The sequence below is a fragment of the Babylonia areolata genome, chromosome 4 (assembly GCF_041734735.1).
Source record: "Babylonia areolata isolate BAREFJ2019XMU chromosome 4, ASM4173473v1, whole genome shotgun sequence".
NCBI lineage: Eukaryota > Metazoa > Mollusca > Gastropoda > Neogastropoda > Buccinidae > Babylonia > Babylonia areolata.
In genome coordinates this window covers 15,103,786-15,127,178 of record NC_134879.1, presented here as the reverse complement: position 1 = coordinate 15,127,178, position 23,393 = coordinate 15,103,786, and the positions used below count along the sequence as shown (strand labels likewise).

The window sequence follows — 23,393 nt, the reverse complement described above, 5'->3', positions numbered from 1 at the left end:
CATTGCATATATGCCAGAATAGCCAACTAAAAAAAAAAAAAAATTCAAAAGCAAATGGCCCCAAGTGGTGAAGCTCCACCATCCACCTGTTATATCCACATAATATATGATTATGAATAATATCTGTAGCATCCCTTCATCCAATAGTGGTGTTGCAGTCCTGATATAAGGTCATGTGCAGTCAGATGGACTAAAAGCAACAGTGTTAAATGTGAAGTGGTGTTGACTGAAGAACCACTATAGTGTTCCATTACACCAAAGATGCACCAGTTGTGCTGTTTCATACATACCTATGACAGGTATCTGCAAGCATAATTCCTTTGAGATATGGAGATAGGTCTTGCCCAGAGTGTACACATTCACCTGTAATGAAAGAAAATGATGAAGTGAGGAGTAAAATGATTACAAACAAAGCTCAAAATAGTTTATTATAGGCAGGCAAAGAACAGATTTTTCAATTATATACTGATTAATTCAGCATGGTGTGAACGAATCCTGTTAAAACTGCCCTTGAGTGATCCTGTCTGTCATCGTTTGACACCTTTATTTATAAATTTGCACAGCACAAAGACTTTGAAAATTGAAGGCTTACAAAATAATTAAAATAAAAAAACCAATAACTAAAATTAGGAAAATGCAAGCTGATTATAAACTAAATACCTTGCTGAAATAGACACACACACACCATGGACATGCTCACTCAAACATACACTCACACACGCAGCACAGGTTTAAAAAAATAATTTTTAAAAAAACACCGGAAAACTCACCTGCAGAACATCACTGAAATCCAGCAGCATATGTTCTCCGAGTCAAGGAATGTGACTGCTTTTCAAATATTTCGACCAAGAACACTTCAAAATTTAACAGCCAGAAAACTGATACATTCAATATTGTTCAGGATTTCTCACAAATGTAAACATCATTTCATGTGTTTACTGTTGTCAAAAAGGATATGAGGTAATCCCTCCTTTCTGCAGACTATGTAAAGGCAGGAAGCAACGACATGTGTAGACTTTCTCCCACGTGTCAAATTCTTCTTCAATACCATTTTGAAATAGTTGAAAGCAACATCCTGGCAATAGTTGCTAATGCGTAACTGGTCAGCAACTTCCTGGATTTTCCGCTTGGCTGCACACGAGAAACATTTACCAGCTTTAGGTGTGTGGTTTTTTTCTCATTTAAACGAAAAGATATTCATTCTGAGAACACGTAGACCAGCACAAAAAGTACACAGATAATTTGTACCCATTATACCCTAAACAGCTCCAAGTTTTTTGTTGTTTTTTGTGTGTGAATGTGTTGGATTTGTATTAACCTGCCCAAATAGACAAGGACACAGTTAATTATGCTTCTGCTGCTGATACCTTGGGCAAACGTTCTCAAACCTTTATGCCCTTCTTATTATTAGTAGTATTACAGCAGTACCTGGCCACCAGTTCCAGGGTTTTCTTACCCTGCCTTCAAATGAAATTATATCTCTTGGCTATACAATCATTGTCATCTTAGAATTTTAGACAGAGAAGAACACCAAAAAAAGGAAAGTTTATCTTGTTATAGACTTAAAACTGTAAAAAGACAGACTTGCACAAAAAGTGAAAATTTTCCAATATAAAGTAACCTACACAAAAAGCTTAAACAACCCACATATCAATACAAGAAGGAAACAATAAAAACTAACAAATAAAAATGATACTAATGTTACCACTTAAAATCATTAACTGATTTAGTTTTTGTTTTAATCTTACCATTTTGCAGTGTCACTGTATGCGAATCTCGACCAATGCCACGAATAAATGACCCACCAATGGAATACGATTTGTTGCCTGAAAAAAAAAAAACACAGAAGATTGAAGTTAAAAGCATCCAAGTGGAATTTCAATCCCTGCTATAAGATCATTGCAATGTTGTATGAAACATTCATATAGTGTCCTCTAGGTGTCACCTATGTATGGCATTGAATACACAATGTATTTGTTGATACACTACACTGGTGATTTGACAGCTGAGTGCAGCTTTGAATTTTTTTTTTTTTTTTAATTTCACCAGTTTTCTGAGGTTTGCAATGTTTGAAAGCTGCCGATGGAGGTTCTCTAAAATAATATGGTCAAAGTCATACAAAAGGACATTGAAGTTTCTTAGAACTAGCAAATTTTGGGGGTGATAGTAGCTGCCCTGGTGAAGTGGTTAACATCGCAGACTGACTGCTGGGAAGATGCAGTTTTGATTCCCAAAGGAGGTGGGGGAGGGTTTTGGCCTTGGTTGTCTCTTACCCTGTGTTGAGTGTGCTACAGGCTTAAATGGGAAGACTGGGACCACACACAGTTGAGTATCATCCACTTCACAGTTGCGTCTTTGGGTGCTTTGCTAAAATTTCCTTGCCAGCAAAGCAAGTGTCTGTTTCTCTCAGGCCTGCTTAACACCAGGATAACATTAGGAAACGAAGCATAAGGTACATCCATGTCACATAGTCAGAAACCTAAAATAGGCCTCCATAGCATCATCATCATCATCATCCACCTTCACCATCACTATATGAAACTACTGTCCCAAATTTCGCCCTGCTCTTGTGGTGTCCTCGGTGTTGATCACCCTTTACTTCCATGTTTTGGGAAAATCCTGTCAAGGTCTTCAGTGTTGGCAGATTCATTGTGGATTCTTGTTGGAGGGACGTGTTGTCCGTCTCCACTATAGGGGAGATGCCCTCTCTGGCTCTGCGACAACAATAATCGTTGTCAGTAGGAGGCTTAGTACGTGGTGTCCTCAGTACGTTAAATCAGAAATGGCACCGCCACCACCAAAGTGACACAAAAGCAGTGCAGGGTTTCCTCTGGTGTGTGGCTTCCTGGCAACCTGACCTTAATGGCTCCCTGTGTAGACTGTCGACTCTAAGACTGCAACAGACAAACCCAGGTGTGGCTGCATATGGAGGACAAGGAATGAGCAGCGTGGGTGTAATGCCACTGAAAACGATGCAGATGACAAGGCAGTGGGGAGGGGGAGTTCGGGGGTGATATCATGGAATGAATATAGTCCACTCTTGAGATTTTTTTTCATAATGGATAACTTGGTTTTAAGAGCTTTTGTTCCTAGAAAAAGTTTGAGCTCTGATTTTTTTTTTTTTTTTTTTTAAGCCTCTGCTGCTAAAGAAATTAAAATAAATTTTGCTGTTCTCAGATATCTGTTTCACTGCTGCAAAACAGGTGCAGGTAACTTTAGAAACAAGAGTATGTGATGAAGTCTTTGGCAGTTGAAGAATGACCTGAATAGCAGGATGGAGTCTAGCAGCTGAAAAATGACTTGAAGAGGAGAGGAAATCTATTGAACTGAAGTATAGTTATGTTATTTTTGTATGCTTGCTCTCATGTTCCAAAGGGAACAGAAGTTATTTTTTTTTAACAGTGAATTTTTTGTCGGATGAAATTTGATAAATTCAATTACTTTTAACACATAGTCTCATTCTCATGCATGCACACATTATGTGTGGTCAAACAATTTTATGCAGTTAACATGCAAAATGAAAATGGGGCAAAAAGACATACCATCCACAGACACAAACTGTCCCATAACAGAAGCACGCCCTGCTAAATTTTCTTGGAACTGAATTTCAGACACAATCAGTTGATCTTCCAAGATGGAGCCACAGTTTGTGCAGACTTTGTCTCCACGTGTTGCATCCTCATCAATCTCATTGCAACCGCAATGTTTGCACACATTGCCAGACATGATGTCAGTGTCGCCAGGTTCACTGTTGACTTTTCTCTGTGAGTATTCTTTTCGGATAACTTACAGCATCCAGATCTGCATGGAAACACACACACACACACACACACACACACACATTCTGTTTGTGAATTTCTTCTTCTTCTTTTTTTTTTTTTTTTTTTTTTTAAATTTTCATAGCTTTCTCCTTTCTGTTATTAGTCTATCAGTGTATTTATGTCAGTACTGACTCACTGAGGAGGTAAATATAACTAACAAATTATTTGGAACAACACCTAATTATTTACATAAAGCACCTTTCCATGTAAAAGATAGTAGAATGTGCTGTACAATGTAAAATCTGATGATTAAAAGATGCATCAAAACACTAAAATGAAAAGCTTACATGCATAACCCTGCACAGACATCTAACCAAACCCTCAAACACTAACTTATGTGATGAGCACACATAAAATCATCTCACACTACACAACACTCATCTTAGATATCATACATTACAATACTGCACATCAAATAATGCACATATCATATCACATTATTTAATCTGTGATCCCAATATCTTATAAAAAAAAATTTTAAAATCACAATACTTTAAACCATTCCCAATATCGCAGTACTTAAAACTACTCCCAAAATTTTAATCCAGTCACATATATCGCAACACAATAAAATTCTAAATTTTAAATCTGTCACATCCCTCAATCCCCATAAAACTCCTATACACAGAAAACAAACAAGCACAAACGTGTACACTTCGTGAGAGGCGAAACTGAAAAACTGTGTGTCTGTAAATAATTTTTAAAAGTTGAAAAACACATAGTTCTTCTGAGGGACAGAGGGAGGCTGAGGGACAGAGGTAGGCAATTCCAGACAGTGAGGGCTGAAAGAATTTTTTTTTTTTTTTTTTAATCAAAGGTCTCAATGCAGAACCAAGGATCTGTCAGCAAAGAGGGGTCAAAAGAGTGCAGCATCCTGGAAGGATATAGTATAGATGGAGAAGATCTGAAAGATAATTACGGCAGCAAATTGTTGTGACAGAAAGGGTCAAAAGAAGAACCAGGTAATTATAGACCAGTGAGCCTAACATGTATAGTGTGTAAGATTTTAGAATTTTTTATTAGAGATGCAATGATTTCGCATATGAAAGTAAATAACCTTTATGTCAGCATGGCTTTTAGACAGAATAGATCATGCATAACGCAACTATTAGAAGTAATCGAAGATCTTACTAAAATGACAGATAGCGGTAAACCTACTGACATAATTTATTTAGACTTCAAAAAAGCATTTGATTCTGTCTCACATGAAAGACTGTTATTAAAATTAGCCTCATATGGTATTACTGGTAACTTACTGAACTGGACAAGAAGGTTCTTAACAGGCAGAACACAATTAGTTAAGATACTTAGATAGGAGAAGAAAAGTCAACTTGTGCAAACATAATCAGTGGTATTCCACAGGGCAGTATTCTTGGACCAGAACTTTTCACAATATATATAAACAACCTTCCTGATTGTATACAAAGTATGTGTAAATTTTTTGGAAGATGACACTAAAATTTATGGTGATGCACACAACAATCTCACATTACAAACTGATTTATATACACTACAAGAATGGTCTGACAAATGGAACCTTTATTTTAATGTTTCAAAGTGTAAAGTAATGCACATAGGGGAAAAAAAATCCAAATAACTATTACCATATGAAAATAGAAAACACGACACAGAATACTGAGAAATGCCATAGTGAGAAAGACCTAGGAATAATGTTTGACAATAAACTATCCTTTGAGAATCTTCACAATGATGAAGGCGGTAGTCAAGGGAAAGAAGGAAAGAAGATACACATATTGATAATATTGTAAATAAAGCCAATCGAATGATTGGTGTAATTAAGAAAACCTTCAATTACTTAGATTAAGATATATTTCTCAATCTATATAAAGCATTAGTTAGACTGCATGTAGAATATGGTCATATTGTGTGGCACCCATACCTTAAGAGACAATCTATAGCAACAGAAAGGGTCCAAAGAAGAGCACCAAAAGTATTAAAAGAATGCAAGAATATGAGTTATCAACAAAGACTTACATACTTAAATCTACACTCACTAAAAGGTAGAAGAGTAAGAGGAGATCTGATTGAAACTTATAAGATATTAAATAACACAAATGATGTAAATGCAAGACATATCTTTCGAATGTCGGACTATGATAGTACAAAGAACTCAGTAAAGAAAATTTGTTTATAATACTTCAACACCAACATTACAAAAAATTCATTGGCTAACCGAATTGCACAAACATGGAATGCACTACCGACCGAAGTTAAACTTGCACAAAATACTAACACATTCAAAAATCTCCGTGACACCAACACCAACTTAAAAGAAAATTTTTTTTTATCATGATGAATAAAACAAAGTTTCTTACAGAAGTGTACTTGCGTACCAGGCCCAACAACAACAAACAAAAGAAGAAAATAAATAAATAAAATAAAATGGAAGAAGTGAAGATGAACATTTGATGGGGACATAAAAAGGCCGAGAGGTCTAGGCAGATGACTTGCCAGTCCCTATACTACTACTACTACTACTACTACTACAGAGACACTGAAAGCGGAGACGTGCAATTTTGTATTGGAGTATAGCCTTCACAGGAAGACAGTGAAGTGTTCTGCTGAGCAACGTTGCAGTCTATCCCATGCCTGCATAAACATAGCATGAGTAGGGCTGCATGATTCTGAATGCGCTTAAGTTTATTCAGTTTGTTATCAGACAGACCAGCTTGGAGATACAGTAGTCTAATGCAGACAGTATGAAACTGGGAGTTCTTTGACAGCAGCTGTTGAATGGGAGGAGCGAATTTTCCGCATAACCTATGTAACTGACAGAACAGAGTACGGCACAAGTGTTTGACGTGTGCATCCATGGACAGAACATTAGTTTTATTAATATTCTTCACAGAATGGATCCGAGTGTATTGGCCACCTCTGCTTAGTGAAAAAATGATAGCCGTCTGCTTTCAGTCTTTCCAAACCCATGTATATTGTAAGAACTATGGTCTTTGGTCTAGCACTTCAAAACTGGCGACTGGCATTTTTCTTTCAAAGATTACTTAATAAAAATCAAACTTCTTGCCTAATCCTATCAAGGGTAATCCTATCAGGTCTAAAATCAAAAATAAAAATAAATAATGAAAATAAAAAGTCGCTACATTGAGGATTCGAACTCGACGTGCACTGGGGTGCAATCTTGACTACCAACTGATCATGCGATTTTTCAACACTGCTAACAAAAAGTACCAAATAAACGTCGAAATTACACAATTTATACTTAGTGGTTGGAAATAAAAGATGCCCGATTAAAAGTAATGATATTGCGAAACCTTGAATGCCTGTAAGCCCAAATAATAATAAATTATCTTTTAATATCATAAAATATTCCATACCATTCCATCCAGTCGGTCACCGTCTCATGGTGAAAGCGCAACGCAATGTGTGTTCAGAGTGTGAATGCGTCTTTACACCACAACGTTTAGGAAACAGAATCTGTGTCATCGAAGGGAGAATAATTATTGTTATCATTCGCGAGTGCGTGCACTTGCGCGCGTATGTGTATGCATAAGTATGTTTGTGTGTCTGAGCGAGAATTACCAAACGTATTTTTGTAGGCATTGATGCAAGATTGTACGACTAGACGACATAACTGCAACCCAGTCAGCCGACTCGCAGGGTTCGAATCTTCGGCTTCTTCGGATTGTTTTTTTTTGTGTTTTTTTTTTCTTTCTTTCTTCTTTCTATTACACGATCAACAACGACTTGCGGATGACTTTGTCGTGGTTCATGCATGCTGGGTATTTTCGTGTCTCTATAACCCACGGACACTGACATAGTTTACAGGATCTTTAACGTGCGCATTTCATCTTCTACGTGCGAATACACACGAAGGGGGTTCCTGAGGCACTTGCAGGTCTGCATATATGTTGACCCGGGAGATCGGAAAAATCTCCACCCTTTACTACCCACCAGGCGCCGTTACCAGATTGAAAGTCCAATGCTTAAACCACTTGGCTATTTCTTCTACTGATTTTGTCTTCGTTTGTTTTTTGTTTTGTTTTTGTTGTTGTTGTTTGTGTGTGTGTGTGTGTGTGTGTGGTTTTGTTTTTTGTTGTTGTTTTTTTTTTTTTTTGGGGGGGGGGGGGGTCTTTCTTTTTTTTTCTTTCTTTTTTTTTCTTCTTTTCTTTCATTATACATTTGTTTGTTTGTTTGCTTGTTTGGTTTTCTTTTAGACCCAAACTTTCAAGGGATAGGCAGAAAGTTTGTTGTTGTTTCAGAAGAAAACCTGACCACCAGTCTCCAGTCAAACAAAGTTTTAGGCAAATGAAAACCGGAGTTCCTGATGTTGGTAGGCGGCTGTACTTGTGATGAAATCTGGTAAGACTGAAAGTAGATGGCAGTCACTTTTCAAAGTCACAAGTTAATGAAATCATCACTGAGACGTGGCCAATACATGTGGATCCAGTCTGTGAACGGTGACATGACAATTACCACAAACAACTGGCTATAAATTGAATAACTATGCACTGATTAATTGCACTGAGATGACTGGGAGTGAGTTGATAGCATGCAGAAATATTTTTAGTGTACTGTATAACTCAGTCGTTGCTGATTGACGGTCAAACAATCAGTGTATTATGCGTGTAGAATCGTGGAGGCTGTCTGTCGAAGCAGCGCGGGAAGCCGGCAGAAAATCAAAAGTAGTATACAGAACTCTCGATCCGTCCGTCCCCATTTTTCCTCGGCCACCTCAGTCTCTCAGTCTTTTTTTTTTCTTTTCTTCTTCTTCTTCTTCTTTTCCCCCACATGACAGAAACATTTCTGCTTGGACTATGTGATGGGGACTCACCAATTTTCTGTCTCTCCACGGCATCTCGATCTCTCTGTGTGTGCGCGTGTGTAGGGTTGTTCATTTTTCCAATTAAGATAATCCTCTCTCAGTCTGTGTTATAATTCTTTGTCTCAGTCAACTGATGTTTTTAGATGGTTGTCTTTTGCCATTGTTGTTGTTTTCCGCGACGGGCGCAATAGCCGAGACTAGAGTGGTTAAAAGCGTTTATTTGGACTTTCAATCTGAGGGTCCCGGGTTCGAATCTCGGTAACGGCGCCTGCCGGCATGCTGTGTAAAGGGTGGAGATTTTTCCGATCTCCCAGGTCAACATATGTATGTCAGTGCAGACCTGCTTGTGCATGACCGTGACTGAACCCCATTCGTGTGTGTACGCAAGCAGAAGATCAAATACGCACGTCAGTTAAAGATCCTGTTATCCATCATAGTATCAGCGTTCGGTGGGTTATGGAATCAAGAACATACCCAGCATGCACACCCCCGCTGAAAACGGAGCATGGCTGCCTACATGACGGGGTCAGTGTAAAAACGGTCGTACACGTAAAAGCTCACTCAGCTCGTGTACGTACGAGTGCCAGTGAATGGGGGAGTTGCAGCCCACGAACGACGAAAAAGAAGAGGATTTTTTTTTTTTTTTTTTTTTTTTTTTTTTAAATGCGATGGATACCTAGTAAATTTGTTCGTGGATAAACCAATAAAATTGGTTTATATTTTCATAAATTGTATTTTGCGCCGCATTAGTCTCCACTCTTCAGTGACGACAGGAGGTTGGTGGAGTGATTACAGCTACAGCGCGGATTACCTGCACGTCAGTAGAGCTTGCAGAATGTTATTTGACTGACTTTGATGCTGAAAAAAACAACAACAAAAAAAAAAAAAAAAAAAAAAACTGCATGCGTTTCGAATGTCCATGCCTGTTGTCCCATACAGTTAGGTCACTCAGTGTTTTGGTTGTCGAGTGTGGATTGTGAGTGGCTTTCAGTTATCACTTTTTGTGTCAGTTTGGGTCAATTACGTCAGTTAAAAATTTACTTTCATTGTACGTTTTGTGTGGGATCAGCGGGGTGCATGTCGTGTTCAAAATCATGTTTGTTTTATGCGAGTTTCATTAAAAGGACATAATTATTAATGGTTGTATGGAGATGGCAATCTCTGAGACCTACTGACTTGATGGTAGTGCAGACTGATTTAGATAAACATTTGAAATTTATCATGACTAGTCAAAGCCAATTTATTGTCAGTCTGTGGTCGGCATTGCCAGTTCACTGACGAAAGGTTTCGTTGCAGTAAGCTGAGTATTCAGCTGAAATAGATTTAGTACGTTCGTCCATCTCTGATGCAAAAGGCGGCCGAGCTGGAAATGAAGATGACCGAGTTGCACCGAATCCATTTTTTGTAAGTTTCTTGTCAGGCCGTATTTACGGGAGGGGAGTCCTGACTGAAGGTCTGAGGATGGTCCTCGCTGTGTCCTGGCTGTTGTCGGGTGGGCGTCCGAGGGGTGTCCAGCTGGCAATGGTGTGTGTGTGTGTGGTCGTTTCTCAGTTCGTCCTGTACCCGGCGGTTCGAACCTTGCTTTGTATTTCTGCCTGGGATAACCCGAGGTCAGTGTGGTTGTCTTTTGAGGTGGCACCTTTGGCAGCTCTGTCTGCCATCTCGTTTCCTTTCATCCCGCAGTGCCAGTGGGATGCGGGTCTTCACATAAAGGTCAGGTCTATACGGTGTCGGCCTTCTATTATATGATGAGCCAGATAAAGGATCTATTCTGTATTTCTTTCCTGTTTTCCTTCCTTCTCTCGCAAGAGCCTGCAGAGAGGATTTGGAGTCGGAAAGTATCGTAACTGCTGGTGTTAGCTGGGGCATATCATTCACAGTGGCCGTGCAGGCCATCGGGATGGCGTGCAGCTCGGCTGTGAAGATGCTGACCCTCTTGTTAAATCTGTACATTTTCAGTGTGATTTTCAGGTATGGGATGACCATGGCACATCCTGCTTTTCCATCCTGAAGGACAGAGCCGTCCATGAAGATTCAGTTGCAGGTGCCCCGAAAATCGTTCGTTCAATTGTGCCATTGCCAGCGTAGAGAGGTACAGTGGGTCGCTTTTCTTTGTTGTGTCACTGTATGACAGCAACGTGTCTGGTTTTAGGAGCCTCCAGGGTGCAAACGGGGGGATCCGTCGGGTGGGCACCATCTGATCGGGCCTCGTTTCGCTCTTTTCCCAGAGTAAGTTCCATGGTATGGGTGCGGAATGGTTCCGTCTGTCTGTGTCGTGCAGGTGGGGTCTCTTTCAGTTTGTGCCATGCGATGCCTGTATGCGGCGTCTCCGGTGCTGAAGTCCGTTTTGAGGACATCCTTGACAGTCAGTGTTCGCAACTGTCAGGGCACGGACTTCAAAGTTCGCACATCTCCGGCGACACTCGTCCTTCAGGGGCAGCCAACCCGCTTCCTGGAAGACCAGCTCGTTGACAGCGTGTGCAGAGACTCTGCCGTGAGCGCTGCCAACTCTGCTCGCTGCAGTTTGACCCATAGCGTGTCAGATGCGGTACATCCTCGGAACGCTTCGTGTCCATATCATGTGAGTCTGGAGCATACCAGAGCTCCCGTTAGGTGGATCAAATTCTCATTGGAAGTCCATGTCTCCCTTGTTAGGAGCTTGATGAGCCCGGCCCACAGCCAAGTCGTAGCATTGGTCACCATGTTGTTAGCGTGGCTGTACCACTATGATGTTAGGTTCTGGGAGAATGGCAACTCCTATAGGAACCTTGCCTCCTTACTCGGGCGAATCACGCGACCACCAAGTTAAATGTAGTAGTCATTAGCTCGCGCTGTTGACTTATGTCTGCTGAACTGAGACCATGAGGACAGTCTTTTTCGGCGGACAGTTCGAAGCCGTTCTTTTCTATGTACCTGTGCACGTTGTCCACGTTTGCTTGGAAGCGCTCCAAGGCTTTGGAGTTACAGAGGGGGCTATGGCTTTCCCATATGGCGAGATCATCTGCAAACAGCAAAAATTGCAGATTTTCTTTGCCAATACTTTCCACGATGTCATGCATCATGATGCTGAATAACGAGGGTGCAATGACGCTACTTTGTGGTACGCCCATGTCAAGGACGTGTGTTCTTGACACTGTGGATCCCACTTCAGTTGACTGCCATTTCCCTCCCGGTCCCAGAAATGGGGGGCAAGGGGGGCCGGGGGTGGGGGTGGTAGTTTGAACATTGGACCAAAATCGCTCTCTCTCTCTCTCCCCACCCCTCCGGCCCACGCATTTGGGGGTGGTTTGGGTGGGAGTGGGGGTATGTGTTGCGTGTCTGGGTATCTTCAACACCACTACATGCTGCGTATGTGGGTATCTTCTGAGCACAGCTATGTGATGCCTGTATATGAATCTTTTGAGCACCGCTTTCTGCTGCGTATGTGAATGGCTGGATCATCGCTCAGTGTGTGTGTGTGTGTGTGTGTGTGTGTGTGTGTGTGTGTGTGTGTGTGAGGCCGGGGCGAATGTTGTAGCTCAGTTGGAAACTGAGGTCAGTGTGTGTCACTGAGTGTGTCAGTGTGTCCGAGTCAGTGTTCGTTCAAGTTCGTTCGTTCCTTTGCCGCTTAACGTCTATCATCATTTGTGATTTTAGGCGAAAATCTATCATCTCCCCGACGGACCCCACCCATGCCTTAAATCATCACGACTTTCCCTCAGTGTTCCTCTCTAGTCAATTAGCATTAACCGAAAATTTTAAACTAAAAAAAGGATAAAAAAAAAGAAAGAAAAAAAAAAAAAGCTTGAGTCTTCGGAAACTAGTCAACCAGTAGAATTACAACAAAGACTGAGCCAATTAGGCTCCAAATTAATTCTGAACTATTTCAAACACATGTTGATTATCATATAAGACATTTCTAATGGAAGCAGATGGAGCTGCAGATTTTGTAAATGACATTCGAAAACTTATGGTTTTAACTTTTCCGGCACATTCATGGATGATATCACCTTCACCTTCACCTCTCCCGTAGTCTGGGTTCAGACCGTTGGGGCACCGCTGCTGACCTGACCACCACCCCTCTCCACTCTTCACGGTTTTCTGATTTCCTCAGGGCGTCACCGAACGTCAAGCCTGTCCACCCCCGGATGTTGTCTTCCCATCTCTTCTTCTGCCGTCCTCTCCTTCTGCCTCCTTGTACGGTGCCTTGCAGGAACGTTTTGGCAAGACCAGATGATCGGGAGATGTGTCCATACCACCTAAGTTTGCGTTTCTTCACTATGGGCAGAAGGTCTTCGTAGGTTCCAATACTTTGCTTGATTCTGTTCTTCACTTCCGTGTTAGTGATGTGGGAGATGCCAAGTAGTCTACGAAAGCATCTCATCTCGACAGCTTGGATTCTTCTCTCGATGTCTGTGTCATTGTGTGTGTGTGTGTGTGTGTGTGTGTGTGTGTGTGTGTGTGAGCCGAGAGAGAGAGAGAGAGAGAGACGGAGGGAGGGAGGGAGGCGCGTGCATCAGTTGTGTGGTGTGTGTGTGTGTGTGTGTGTGTGTGTGTGTGTGTGTGTGTGTGTGTGTGTGTGTGCTGTGTGTGTCGTGTGTGTGTGTGTGTGTGTGCGGCGGCACCGCGGCGGCGGCCAATTTTCACTGAGCACTCAGTGACGGTTCAGTTGTGTCAATCGTGTGTTAAGTCAGTTGACCGGCAGTGAACTGTATCGAAGCATTATATACCAGATAACTTTTATTGTTGATGGATTTTGAAACCTATCTTTTTCATTTTAATCTGAGAAGACACTGGATGCTTTTCGTTGACAAAGAGGTGTTTGTCAGTTGTTTTTACGCCATGAATATATTTAATGAACAGTTGGAACTGGGACGGGACTGCCAGAACTGACTTAGATGCAATTGAAATTCTCAAGCCATCAATGCACAATCCATTCCTTCAGCACTTCATCTCTCCCTCTCTTTCACAAACTCCACGAAACTTCAGAATCATCAGCAAATTGCTGATCGGGATGTGCTGGATGAAGACAAGAAAGAAACGCAGAATTTTCATATCGCAGTAAAAAGGCACTCAATTTTGCCCCTAAACTGCACTGGTTCTAAAACGGCCATTCACAAGGATATTCACGCAGGCGCAGCGGCTGTCGGAAACAATGCTTCCGGTTTCTGAAATGTGACGAGTTTGTCAAGTTTATTTCCAATTTTAGCTCCACAGAGAGAAGCGGGCTCGTCCAGACACCATGGAGCGCTAAAACAACAAACACTTCTAGCAGGGAAACGGCCGCAGTAAGATCAGTGAGTTAAAAACTGAGCAAATAAATCAGACCAGTAACAGATTTCATGAGACGATCACCATATTTATCCTCTATCTGCTTATCAACAAAGCACAGTCATCATGTACGTTTCTGCGTCAGCTGTTGCTGTATTAACAATTCAGAAAGCGTCACTAACTGTAATTGATTAGGGCCCATAGTGATGCCTTGACGAACTACCGTTTTAGTTTATATAGTTGGGTATCATAAGAGAATGATTATAATGTAACTGCTGATGCTGGGTATGGTACTATGTGTAAACACAGTATCATGACGCCATGATATGACACAGAATTTATCAAACTCCAGGAATGATGGCAACGTTATATATTTTGTTAAATGCTAACGGACTTCACGCAGAGGAAAGATAATGTGTTATTTCAAATCATTACAAACCACACCATGTAAAAACAAAAAGTTGTTTTAACACACAGGATTGTTGACTGGTTAGGCCTATGAGTCGTATGACTATGTTGACTGTGATTATATACAGGACTCAGTTGTCTTATATATATATATGTGTGTGTGTGTGTGTGTTTATTTTTTTTTTACTTCCAAAAATGGTATCAAATTGATAAAACAACATCAACCACAACAGCAACTGAGAAGTCAACAACAAAAGGAAGCTTATGATCTATGGAACATAGTATAATCAGGTAATACGAATGGCCATAGTGTGGCCATTTTAACTAAATTTAAAAAATCAAGAAGATTGAAGAACTATAGAACATCAATCACACTTTGATTTAATGACATATTTGTTGGCAATCTAAGTTCTTTTCTAAGAGTAATGATTAACTAAAAGAAGAGTTAAACTGTTTGAACTAGTTGAAAAAAAATAATAACTTGGGTTTTTTCCCCAGTTATCTAAAGTTAAAAATAATTTACACAAAAACCCCCCATAGATACCAGAACTAGAAGTGTGTGATGCACAGAGTAAGGTCTGCTCCAAGTAATGTAAAGCACAAATCATTAATGCATTACACTAATTTGGGCACCAATGTCAAGTATCATGAAAATTAGCAACAGTGTGTTATGTGTTTCGACAAACAGTTTTGCATTTTTATAAGACATTGATGAAATTAAAAACACTGGCCAGAGAAGCAGATTTTCAATTAATCCATTTCAAGGATTTGAAGCAGAGTTAGTGATAACCCTCCTTTTTTGTCTCTGGTCCATGCTGGATTGTCTGCTGCTGGCCACATGATTATCGTAAAATAAAATTATTCCCTGAAAGTTTTAACACAGTAAGAGTGAATGTGGGTTTATCCTTTGAAATCATGAACTAGGATAAAATGTACCCTTTGAAAAAAAGGGAAAGAAAAAAGTTGATAGGGAGCCCAGCTAAACACACAATGTAAAAGTGGGTCACAGGAAATGGAGAGCATCTTGCAATTGTTCATGGCTTTTTTAAGCAGTATATTATTAGTAATATATTACTCTACCTTTGGAACTTACAAATAGACTATATTTTTTTTCACTGACACTTGGTGACTTGCCCATTTCCTGTGTATGTTACTATGTAGCTGAAGCCAAATGATAAAACCAACATTTTTCTAACAGAAAAAAAGACCGATTTTTAAAATATAAATCCTGAAATTACAGTGAAAATGGTCATTTTCAATCTTTCATGAAGTCCTTAAAAATGTACTGACATTACTGAGTTATAAGATTGGTTAAACAACAACAACAGCAACAAAAAACAAAAACAAGAAAAACTATTATTTATTTTATTTATAACTTTTGTCAGTCTTATTTTCTTTTGTATATGTAGATTTGCTTTGCACTGTTACAGACAGTAAAACTACCAGCTGTTTCAATACTCCACAGCATTTCATAGTTTGAAAACCACCTTATATTCTTTATACAAACAGTCCTGTTGTACCAGTGGGTGGGCCTGTGCTCCAGTGGTGCCATTGCACATGTCTAGTACCAGAACATCTAAGAGCCTTCATACCATCCGGCATCCATCCCACGCTGCATCAGTCTGTGTCTAGCCTTCACCGATGAGAGCAAAGCAAATGATGCAAACTTAGATTTTCACAGCTAAAAAGGTTGGTTCTGTTCAGTATTTGTAAGAATGTGTGTGTGTCAGTTTGTTTTTGTTTTTTTTAATGATGGTGTTATTACTGGTGCTTAAGTTTTGTACTTCCTTGAATTTCTTTGAAATATTTGGAACTTTTATTTTTCCTGTGTGTGACTTGTCCACAGTGACCAATAACCTGTTATTTGGTGTCATATACTGTTCTATGTTAAACTGATGCAAACTAGGCCTATGGATAAACAGCTAAACTGTTGACTGTTTCAATCACACCACTGAGGAGGGGTAAATGATTGGTTATCGAGAAGACGTAGCTTTTCTGTAGTTTGTGTATTGTGCATCATTTGTGTATACATACTACGTATATTTGAGTTTCTTCATGAAATTTCCATGTGCTTGTATTATTACTATTAAGTTTTCTCAGGTCCATGTGCATGAGGTTTCATAAGCATGCACAAGGGTAAAAGAAATTATGATTTGTTTTAAAGTCATCCGGATATTTGTAGCTCTGAAACACTGCACATAACCAGAAACTACAGACACCACATAACAGAAACTGAGACCATTGTTGCCTTTGACCTATGGCACTTAAATCTGTACCCCTGGTTTAATCATAACTCACAAATGAAACTGAAAGGACTATTCACAACACTCACACACAAATGCACACGCGCACACGCACACACACACACACACACATTTAAAGCTCATTCCCATTGCATTATGATATATTGTTACTTTGTTGCTTTTTCATGACTATTGATAGCAAACTTTTTTGCATGAAATTCAGGTTGAGCACTGTCTTTGGAAAGCATATAATCATAAACCAACTTGATTTTTTTCTGTTTGCATGTATTTCTTTTCCCATCAGAATGTGATTCTCTTTTAACAGAATTTAGCCAGCAACATCACCCCACTTAATCATGGTTTAAAGCTTTAGGCATGGTCTGTTTTCATTCGGAAGATCTGTGCTTACGTGTCAAAATTATATTCATGGATGATTATAAGTTGTGATATATGCTAGAATGCCACATATTTATACACCACACATACGCATGCCAGTTAGCCTTGATTCATATGCTGACATTGACACACATGCACATGCAAGGACATACACATGCTATGATCTTGTAATGTTGTATACTTCATTAAATGGCTTTTGATGTACATGCATGCAATAACACTGGGAACTCTTCCCAGTCCCAGTCACACTTTTACACCAGCAGCATATATGCATTTTTCTTTCCATCCTTGTGTGACTGCATTGCAGTTGTAGTTGCAGGAAAAGTGCTTGCAACTGCTGAGTGTACATGCTGAGTGTGCGTGTTTATATGTGTCATAGCTGTAGTCTTTTTTTTTCTCCTATGTTTTGTGTACAGGGCAGAGGATGTTAGATGCGTAAAGACAAAAAACGGAAACATCAGAGCGAGATGGCTGAAGGGCAGGAGATGGGCATGGTGAACGGAGAGGTTCATCGCGTGGACGAGCGACCGGAGCATGGCATGAAACTCCTGCAAGGACTGTACAAGCTCAAAACGGAAAACATCCTCTGTGATGTCACTCTGATTGCTGAAGGTAAAATTCACACATGCATATTGATAATGATGATAATTAGTATTATGATTATAGATTGTTATGCATATGTTATTATTTTGCTACTGAAATTTCAAGTTTTTAGGCTGGCAGAATGTTGCTGTTTGCAGAATAAGGTCGCTGTCTAAGTAAAATTACATTGTCATAACTCATATTGTGTGTGTGTTCTTGATGAAACAAAATTTTGTTTAAAACCAATCGTTTAAACTAAAATTAATAGATTTGTCTGGAAGATATTTTTGGATATATTTTTCATATTCATTTCAGGCATGGAAGTTGCATGGTCTTCAGTATTTATGCATCTCCTTTTGCTGTGCCAGCCCCATAGTAATTCAAGGGCTTTTTGGTGTTCATAATGCCATATGTCATTATCAGTAATCCACTTTAGAATTTTCAGAAAGCTATGGCTTTGGTGCTGAAAGGTTGGTTGTGGAGGTTCTAGATTGATTGATTTATCTCAATGAGAGGTTTAAAAAAAAAAAAAAATTGGGTGGGGATGGGGGAGATGTATGTGGTGGTGATGGGGAATCTGTTAAAATCAGACAGTATATGTATCTCAGAGTCTGAAACTTCTTTGATAACCGTAAATAGCAGTCACTTTTCCCTTGTTCTACTTGGATTCATTGCAGATGTTGCAGTATGTTTATCATCTGCGAATACTTCACAGAAAGATAAGTTGAAAAGGCATCATGTGAAACATGTGAAGGGCAGTAGAAGATGTTGGGATGCCATGATGATCTTCAGGACTTTGTGATACAAGCTGGCATTCTTCAGCAGTAGACAGTTGTGTTTTTTTTCAGCAACCGGATTAAGTAGGCCTCACATGTGTGTAGTTTCCAGGCTGGAAACAATTTATCTATGCTGGAGACGGGCGCAGTAGCTGAATGGTAAAAACTTAAAGCATTGGACTTTCAGTCTGAGGGTCCTGGGTTCGAATCTCGGTAACAGCGCCTGGTGGGGTAAAGGGTGGAGTTTTTTCCGATGTCCCAGCTCAGCATATGTGCAGACTGCTAGTGCCTGAACCCCCTTCGTGTGTATAAGCAAGCAGAAGATCAGATATGCACGTTAAAGATCCTGTTATCCATGTCAGCATTCGGTGGCTTATGGAAACAAGAACATACCCAGCATGCACACCCCCAAAAACAAATAAAACTGCACGCAGGAAAAAATACAAAAAAATGCATGGCGCTGTAGTGTAGCGGCACGCTCTCCCTGGGGAGAGCAGCCCAAATTTCACACAGAGAAATCTGTTGTGATAAAATGAAATACAAATACAAATACATAGTGGGGTAATAACGGTCGTGTACATACAAGTGAACGTGGGAATTGCAGCCCACGAACGCAGAAGATCTCAGCTGGAAACTTGTCCAGAACATACTGGGGTTCAAGTGCATCTGGATATTCAGGAAATCTGGTTCTATAAACCTGTCAGATCCTTGCATAATGAGCCAAAAATCACAGTGGGGTGTTTTCAGGTTTGCAAGTTACAGCACACTGCAGTTTTATTGAAGACAGTGATAACATTTTTGATGGATCCAATTTTAAAAAGAAAACTATTCTGAGTGAATGCTTCAACTGTGCTGTTTTGTTTGTTGTGTTCATCAAGTATCAACAATATTTTGTTGTTGTTGTTTTTTGTTATATAAGTTTGATGATAATTTCCAAACTTGATTGAAAAAAAAAGTAATAATAGGAACTCTTTGAAATACTTATTAAGAGAATATGATGATCTTGATATTGGAGATGTAGGATCTGTTGTAAAAGGATATGACCGTTTTATGCTTATGTGCAGGGAATCAGTTTGCTGCCCACCGTGTGATCCTGGCCTCCTGTTCAGATTATTTCCGATCCATGTTCACAAGTGGCATGAGAGAGAGCAACCAGAAAGAGATTGAGCTGAAGGGCATCACTGCCAAAGGTCTGGAGAAGACGCTGGAAGTCATCTACACCTCTACCACTACTCTAGACGGGGATGATATATTTGACGTCATCGCTGCTGCCACACATCTTCAGGTCACCCCTGTCATCGAGTTCTGTGAGAGAAATTTTTTAAGCGGGATGACGACATCCAACTTCTACGATTTCATCAACACAGCCAAGCTGTACAGTATGAACAATGCCCTCAAGCAGATTGATGTGTTCATTGCCAAGAACCTGATGCATATCGCCAAGGAGGGGACACTACAGCTGCTGACATACGATCAGATGTGGAACTGCCTGAACAGTGAGAAGCTGTGCTTGCGTGAGATTGACATCTTCCACATCACCTGGGAGTGGCTGAGGCAGGATGTGCTGCTGGGGGAGCATGCCCCCACGCTGATGCGTCTGATCCGCTTCCCTCTGATCAGCCCTGCGGACCTGGTGCACCATGTTCAGCGTGTGGACCTCATGATGACCAACCCGGAGCTGCGGCAGATGGTGCTGGCCGCTCTCAACTACCACGTGGTCCCCCACTCCCAGCCGCTGGTCACCACGCCTTCCACCCGTCTCCGCTCCTTTGTCATGCGTCTGGTCAGCGTGGGGGGGCGAGAAATCCACCCCTACCCTTGTCTGCATGACGAGATTCTGGTGTTTGACGCCAAGATCACCTCCAACAGTCTGTTGAACCGGCAGGAAATTGCTGCTCTCCCCTCTGCCCTCAGTCACATGCAGGTTCTGGTCTTCAATAACTTTCTGTACGTGTTGGGAGGGTGCACCACCCAGTGTGCGCACGGGGAGTCTGCTGTCAATTCTGTGCTGCGTTACGATCCACGCTTTGACAGCTGGTTTCAGGTCTGCCCCATGATGAACAAACGGGCCTATTTCTTTGCAGGTGCACTCAACAACAAGATCTATTCCGTTGGCGGCAAGTTCAAAGATGGCAGCCTGGCAACAGCAGAATGCTACGACCCTGCCAATAACACTTGGGAGTTGATTGCTTCCATGCCCATGTCTTACCATGCACATGCGGGCGCTGTCTATGGCAACTATATCTACATTTCTGGTGGGTACAGTGGGAACCATTTCACACCAGACATGCAGCGCTATGATCCTGTCACAAACCAGTGGGAGGACATGGCAGCCATGTTGACACCCCGAGGATGGCATGTTATGTGTGCCACGCATGACAAACTGTTTGTGTTTGGGGGCTGCAACCTGAACGTCAACCAACAGGCACAGCCAGAGATGCAGTCAGAGTGCTATGATCCCTCCACAGATCAATGGACGGTCATAGCACCCTTGTCAGTGTCCCACAAAGAAGCCTCATGTGTTGTGTACAATGACAATATCTATGTGCTGGGTGGCTACAATGTGCAGACCAAAACGGGACAGAAACTGGTTTCCAAATACGACATTTACACAGGTATCTGGGAAACAGTGGGCGCTCTACCCCGGAGTCTGACAGGAGTGGGATACTGCACCATCAAGCTTCCTTGCTACAGTCCTGAAGACAGGGACTGAGGTTCTGCATGTCAGGAAAGATGCTGCTGCCCGTGCACACTCTGCTCATGTCCGTAACACCTCCTTGGGCTTGTGATCTTAAATAAAACAGTCCCTGTGACTCTTGCTGCCTGGACTTGTCCATTGCTTAAAATTTAATGCATTGTAATGCAAAGAAACTGTGGTTGAAGGTGGTTGAGATTGTTAACATAATTTTTATTTTATTTTATTTTTTTAAGAAGGACACACCCACTACTTTCTAACCACAGTCACAATTCAGTTAGGCACGCAGAGTGAATGTGACACACACTGGTGATGGCCTGTAATGCCTGGGCTAAGTTCTTGAAGAATTAGGTATGAAAAAATTATTATCTAAAATTGTTATTATCTGTAAGTGAAGGAATTTGTCCAGAGAAATTAAGTTTGAATTGAACTTGAAGGGATTGTACTGCTCCTCAGATTTGTTTCAGGGTTGTGCACCCTAAACAAAACTTTTTCAGCAGGAAATTGGAATCAGCGTTTTATGATACATACGGGTAGCAAGGATCAATAAATTTGTGCAAAGGAAAGTCAGATCATGCTCTTTAAGTAAAAGTGTATGCCAAACGAAATGTGGGAGATGCAGTTGAAGATAGATATTGTGCCTGCCAGCTGAAGGTTGAAAATTGCAGTAATCATTCCAACAGAAGCTTTTTGTTATGTTTTTAATTTCAAGAAAAACACTTCTCCACTAAGATTTCATTGACATTAATCATACTTTGTTATAATAGTTTGTCACTTAGTTTGTGTCCAGAATTTTTCAAAGTCTGATTTCTTTTCTTTTCGGGTTATTGAAAAGGCAAGTGCAATAATTGAGTGAATTGAATAAGACGTAAATTCATCCCAATGCGATCAGTTTTAGCACTTTTTCTCACTGGTGTCTTGCCAGTTTGCCCAATTTGTGGTTGGGTGGTCATTTTGACCTCATTCATAGGCCTGATTAATTATTATTCAATGCTACAGTGTAAAAAAAAGAAAAAAAAGAAAAAAAAAGACAGGCAAGAGATATTCCAGACAACAGTCTGCAGGAAGGAATGTACTGAATACAGCAATTTCTTACGGTTTTATATGAATTATTATTGTGGAGTAGAGTAGCAAGTTTCAGACTGAAATTGTCTATCTTTGGTCTCATCCCTGAAAAGTGTCAGACATTTACTCTCCCCCCCCCCCCCCCCCCCCCCCCCCCCCCCCTCCCCCCCTTTTTTTTTAAATGAAGACCCAAGCACAAGGGCAAATAAGACTTCTTGCTTGCAAAGTTGTTTTTTTTTTTTTTAATTTTCAAATTGTGGCTGTGAGTGTGAATTAGGCCATGATGTGCATGATGTAAGATTTCACTGGTTTTCCAGTATCTTGGAAATGAATGCTGTGAAATTCTGAAATAAATGACAGGGTGTTGGTAGTGTGTACATTTTCGTGTGTCTGCATGTGCATGTATGTGTCTCTATAGATCTAGACTTTAGTCCACTTTGAATACTTTGTAATTTTGTTCTTTAATACTTGTAAAAAGAATACTTGAATTTTTATTTTTATTTTTTATTTAAAAAAAAAAATTTTGATAGAAAAAAAAAAGATATTCACATAAAAAATAAAGCAGACATGATTGAGGAAGTTTTAGATACAATTGTCTTTCAGTTTTGGAGGTGGTAGATGCCATTCTGTCCATCCACCCAAACATCCCAAAGTTGGGATAGAACAGAAATGACAGGAAAGGAAATCATTCTCAAAACAAGTTTAACTGTAAATCAGTTATGAAAAGTTGAAAACATCTCGAAAGAACGAAATGGACCAGGACTTGAAAATGTGGAATTATTCAGATAATGTTGTTTTTGTTTTTGTTTTGTTTTTTCTGTTCTTTGAGTACATTGTCATCACAGGCTCCTAGAAATGTAGCATGTAATTTAATTTTAAAGATGTGCTTAGTGTTTATCACTTGGTTAAATTGTTGAAATCCTGGATGCTGCATAGTTGAATGCTGTGTGGTTTTGAGGTCTATTTCTCAGCCCTGCTAGAGTTTGTTGGTTGGTTGCGTGATACTGCTACACAACAGCCAGGCGTGCTTTTTGTTGTCTGGGTGATACTGCTAGGTGAGATCAATATGATTTCATTTGCTTGGGATGTTGCCTATAAATTATGATAAGGCCTGTGCATCCTGACAAAGGTAAGAGTTCTGGAACCTGGTTGTAACTTCAACATACTCAGTGCAAGGTTTTACAGTCCTACTGTCCGTACATATTTTAAGTTAGTGTCTGTCCTTGCTGTTATCAGTCTGACAGATCTCACTTATCTTTAGTGTCTGAAAAAAAAAAAAAAAAACATGAACACTAAGCAGTTGATCTCAGTTATATTTAACCCCACCCCTCCTTTACCATAAAAAAGGAAAAAGAA

General features: G+C 40.4%; 2 protein-coding genes across 7 annotated transcripts in view; one reads left to right on the top strand and one right to left on the bottom strand.

The window, feature by feature from the left end:
* LOC143280893 (transcription factor IIIB 90 kDa subunit-like) overlaps positions 1-7,243 on the bottom strand; it is a 32,249-nt gene extending 25,006 nt beyond the window's left edge. For 5 of the 6 annotated variants that reach the window (XR_013055067.1, XR_013055069.1, XR_013055070.1 and 2 more), the window contains exons 1-6: positions 7,175-7,243; positions 3,543-3,801; positions 1,749-1,826; positions 959-1,131; positions 771-803; positions 291-363 (exon numbers count right to left, since the gene is read on the bottom strand). Coding sequence is in view for 1 of the 6 variants with exons in the window: in XM_076585649.1 (XP_076441764.1) it covers positions 291-363; positions 771-803; positions 959-1,131; positions 1,749-1,826; positions 3,543-3,726 (541 nt within the window). In the remaining 5 variants the exon portion in view is untranslated. The remainder of the gene's footprint in view (positions 1-290; positions 364-770; positions 804-958; positions 1,132-1,748; positions 1,827-3,542; positions 3,802-7,174) is intronic. The other variant, XR_013055071.1, reaches the window with a different exon arrangement.
* Positions 7,244-13,749: 6,506 nt separating this feature from the next.
* On the top strand, positions 13,750-21,202 carry LOC143280892 (kelch-like protein 13). The gene is made up of 4 exons (XM_076585647.1): positions 13,750-13,898; positions 15,790-15,969; positions 17,336-17,531; positions 19,342-21,202. Exons 3-4 carry the CDS (start codon positions 17,351-17,353, stop codon positions 20,988-20,990), a joined length of 1,830 nt encoding a protein of 609 aa, XP_076441762.1. The 5' UTR covers positions 13,750-13,898; positions 15,790-15,969; positions 17,336-17,350; the 3' UTR covers positions 20,991-21,202.
* The last annotated feature ends 2,191 nt before the right edge of the window (positions 21,203-23,393 follow it).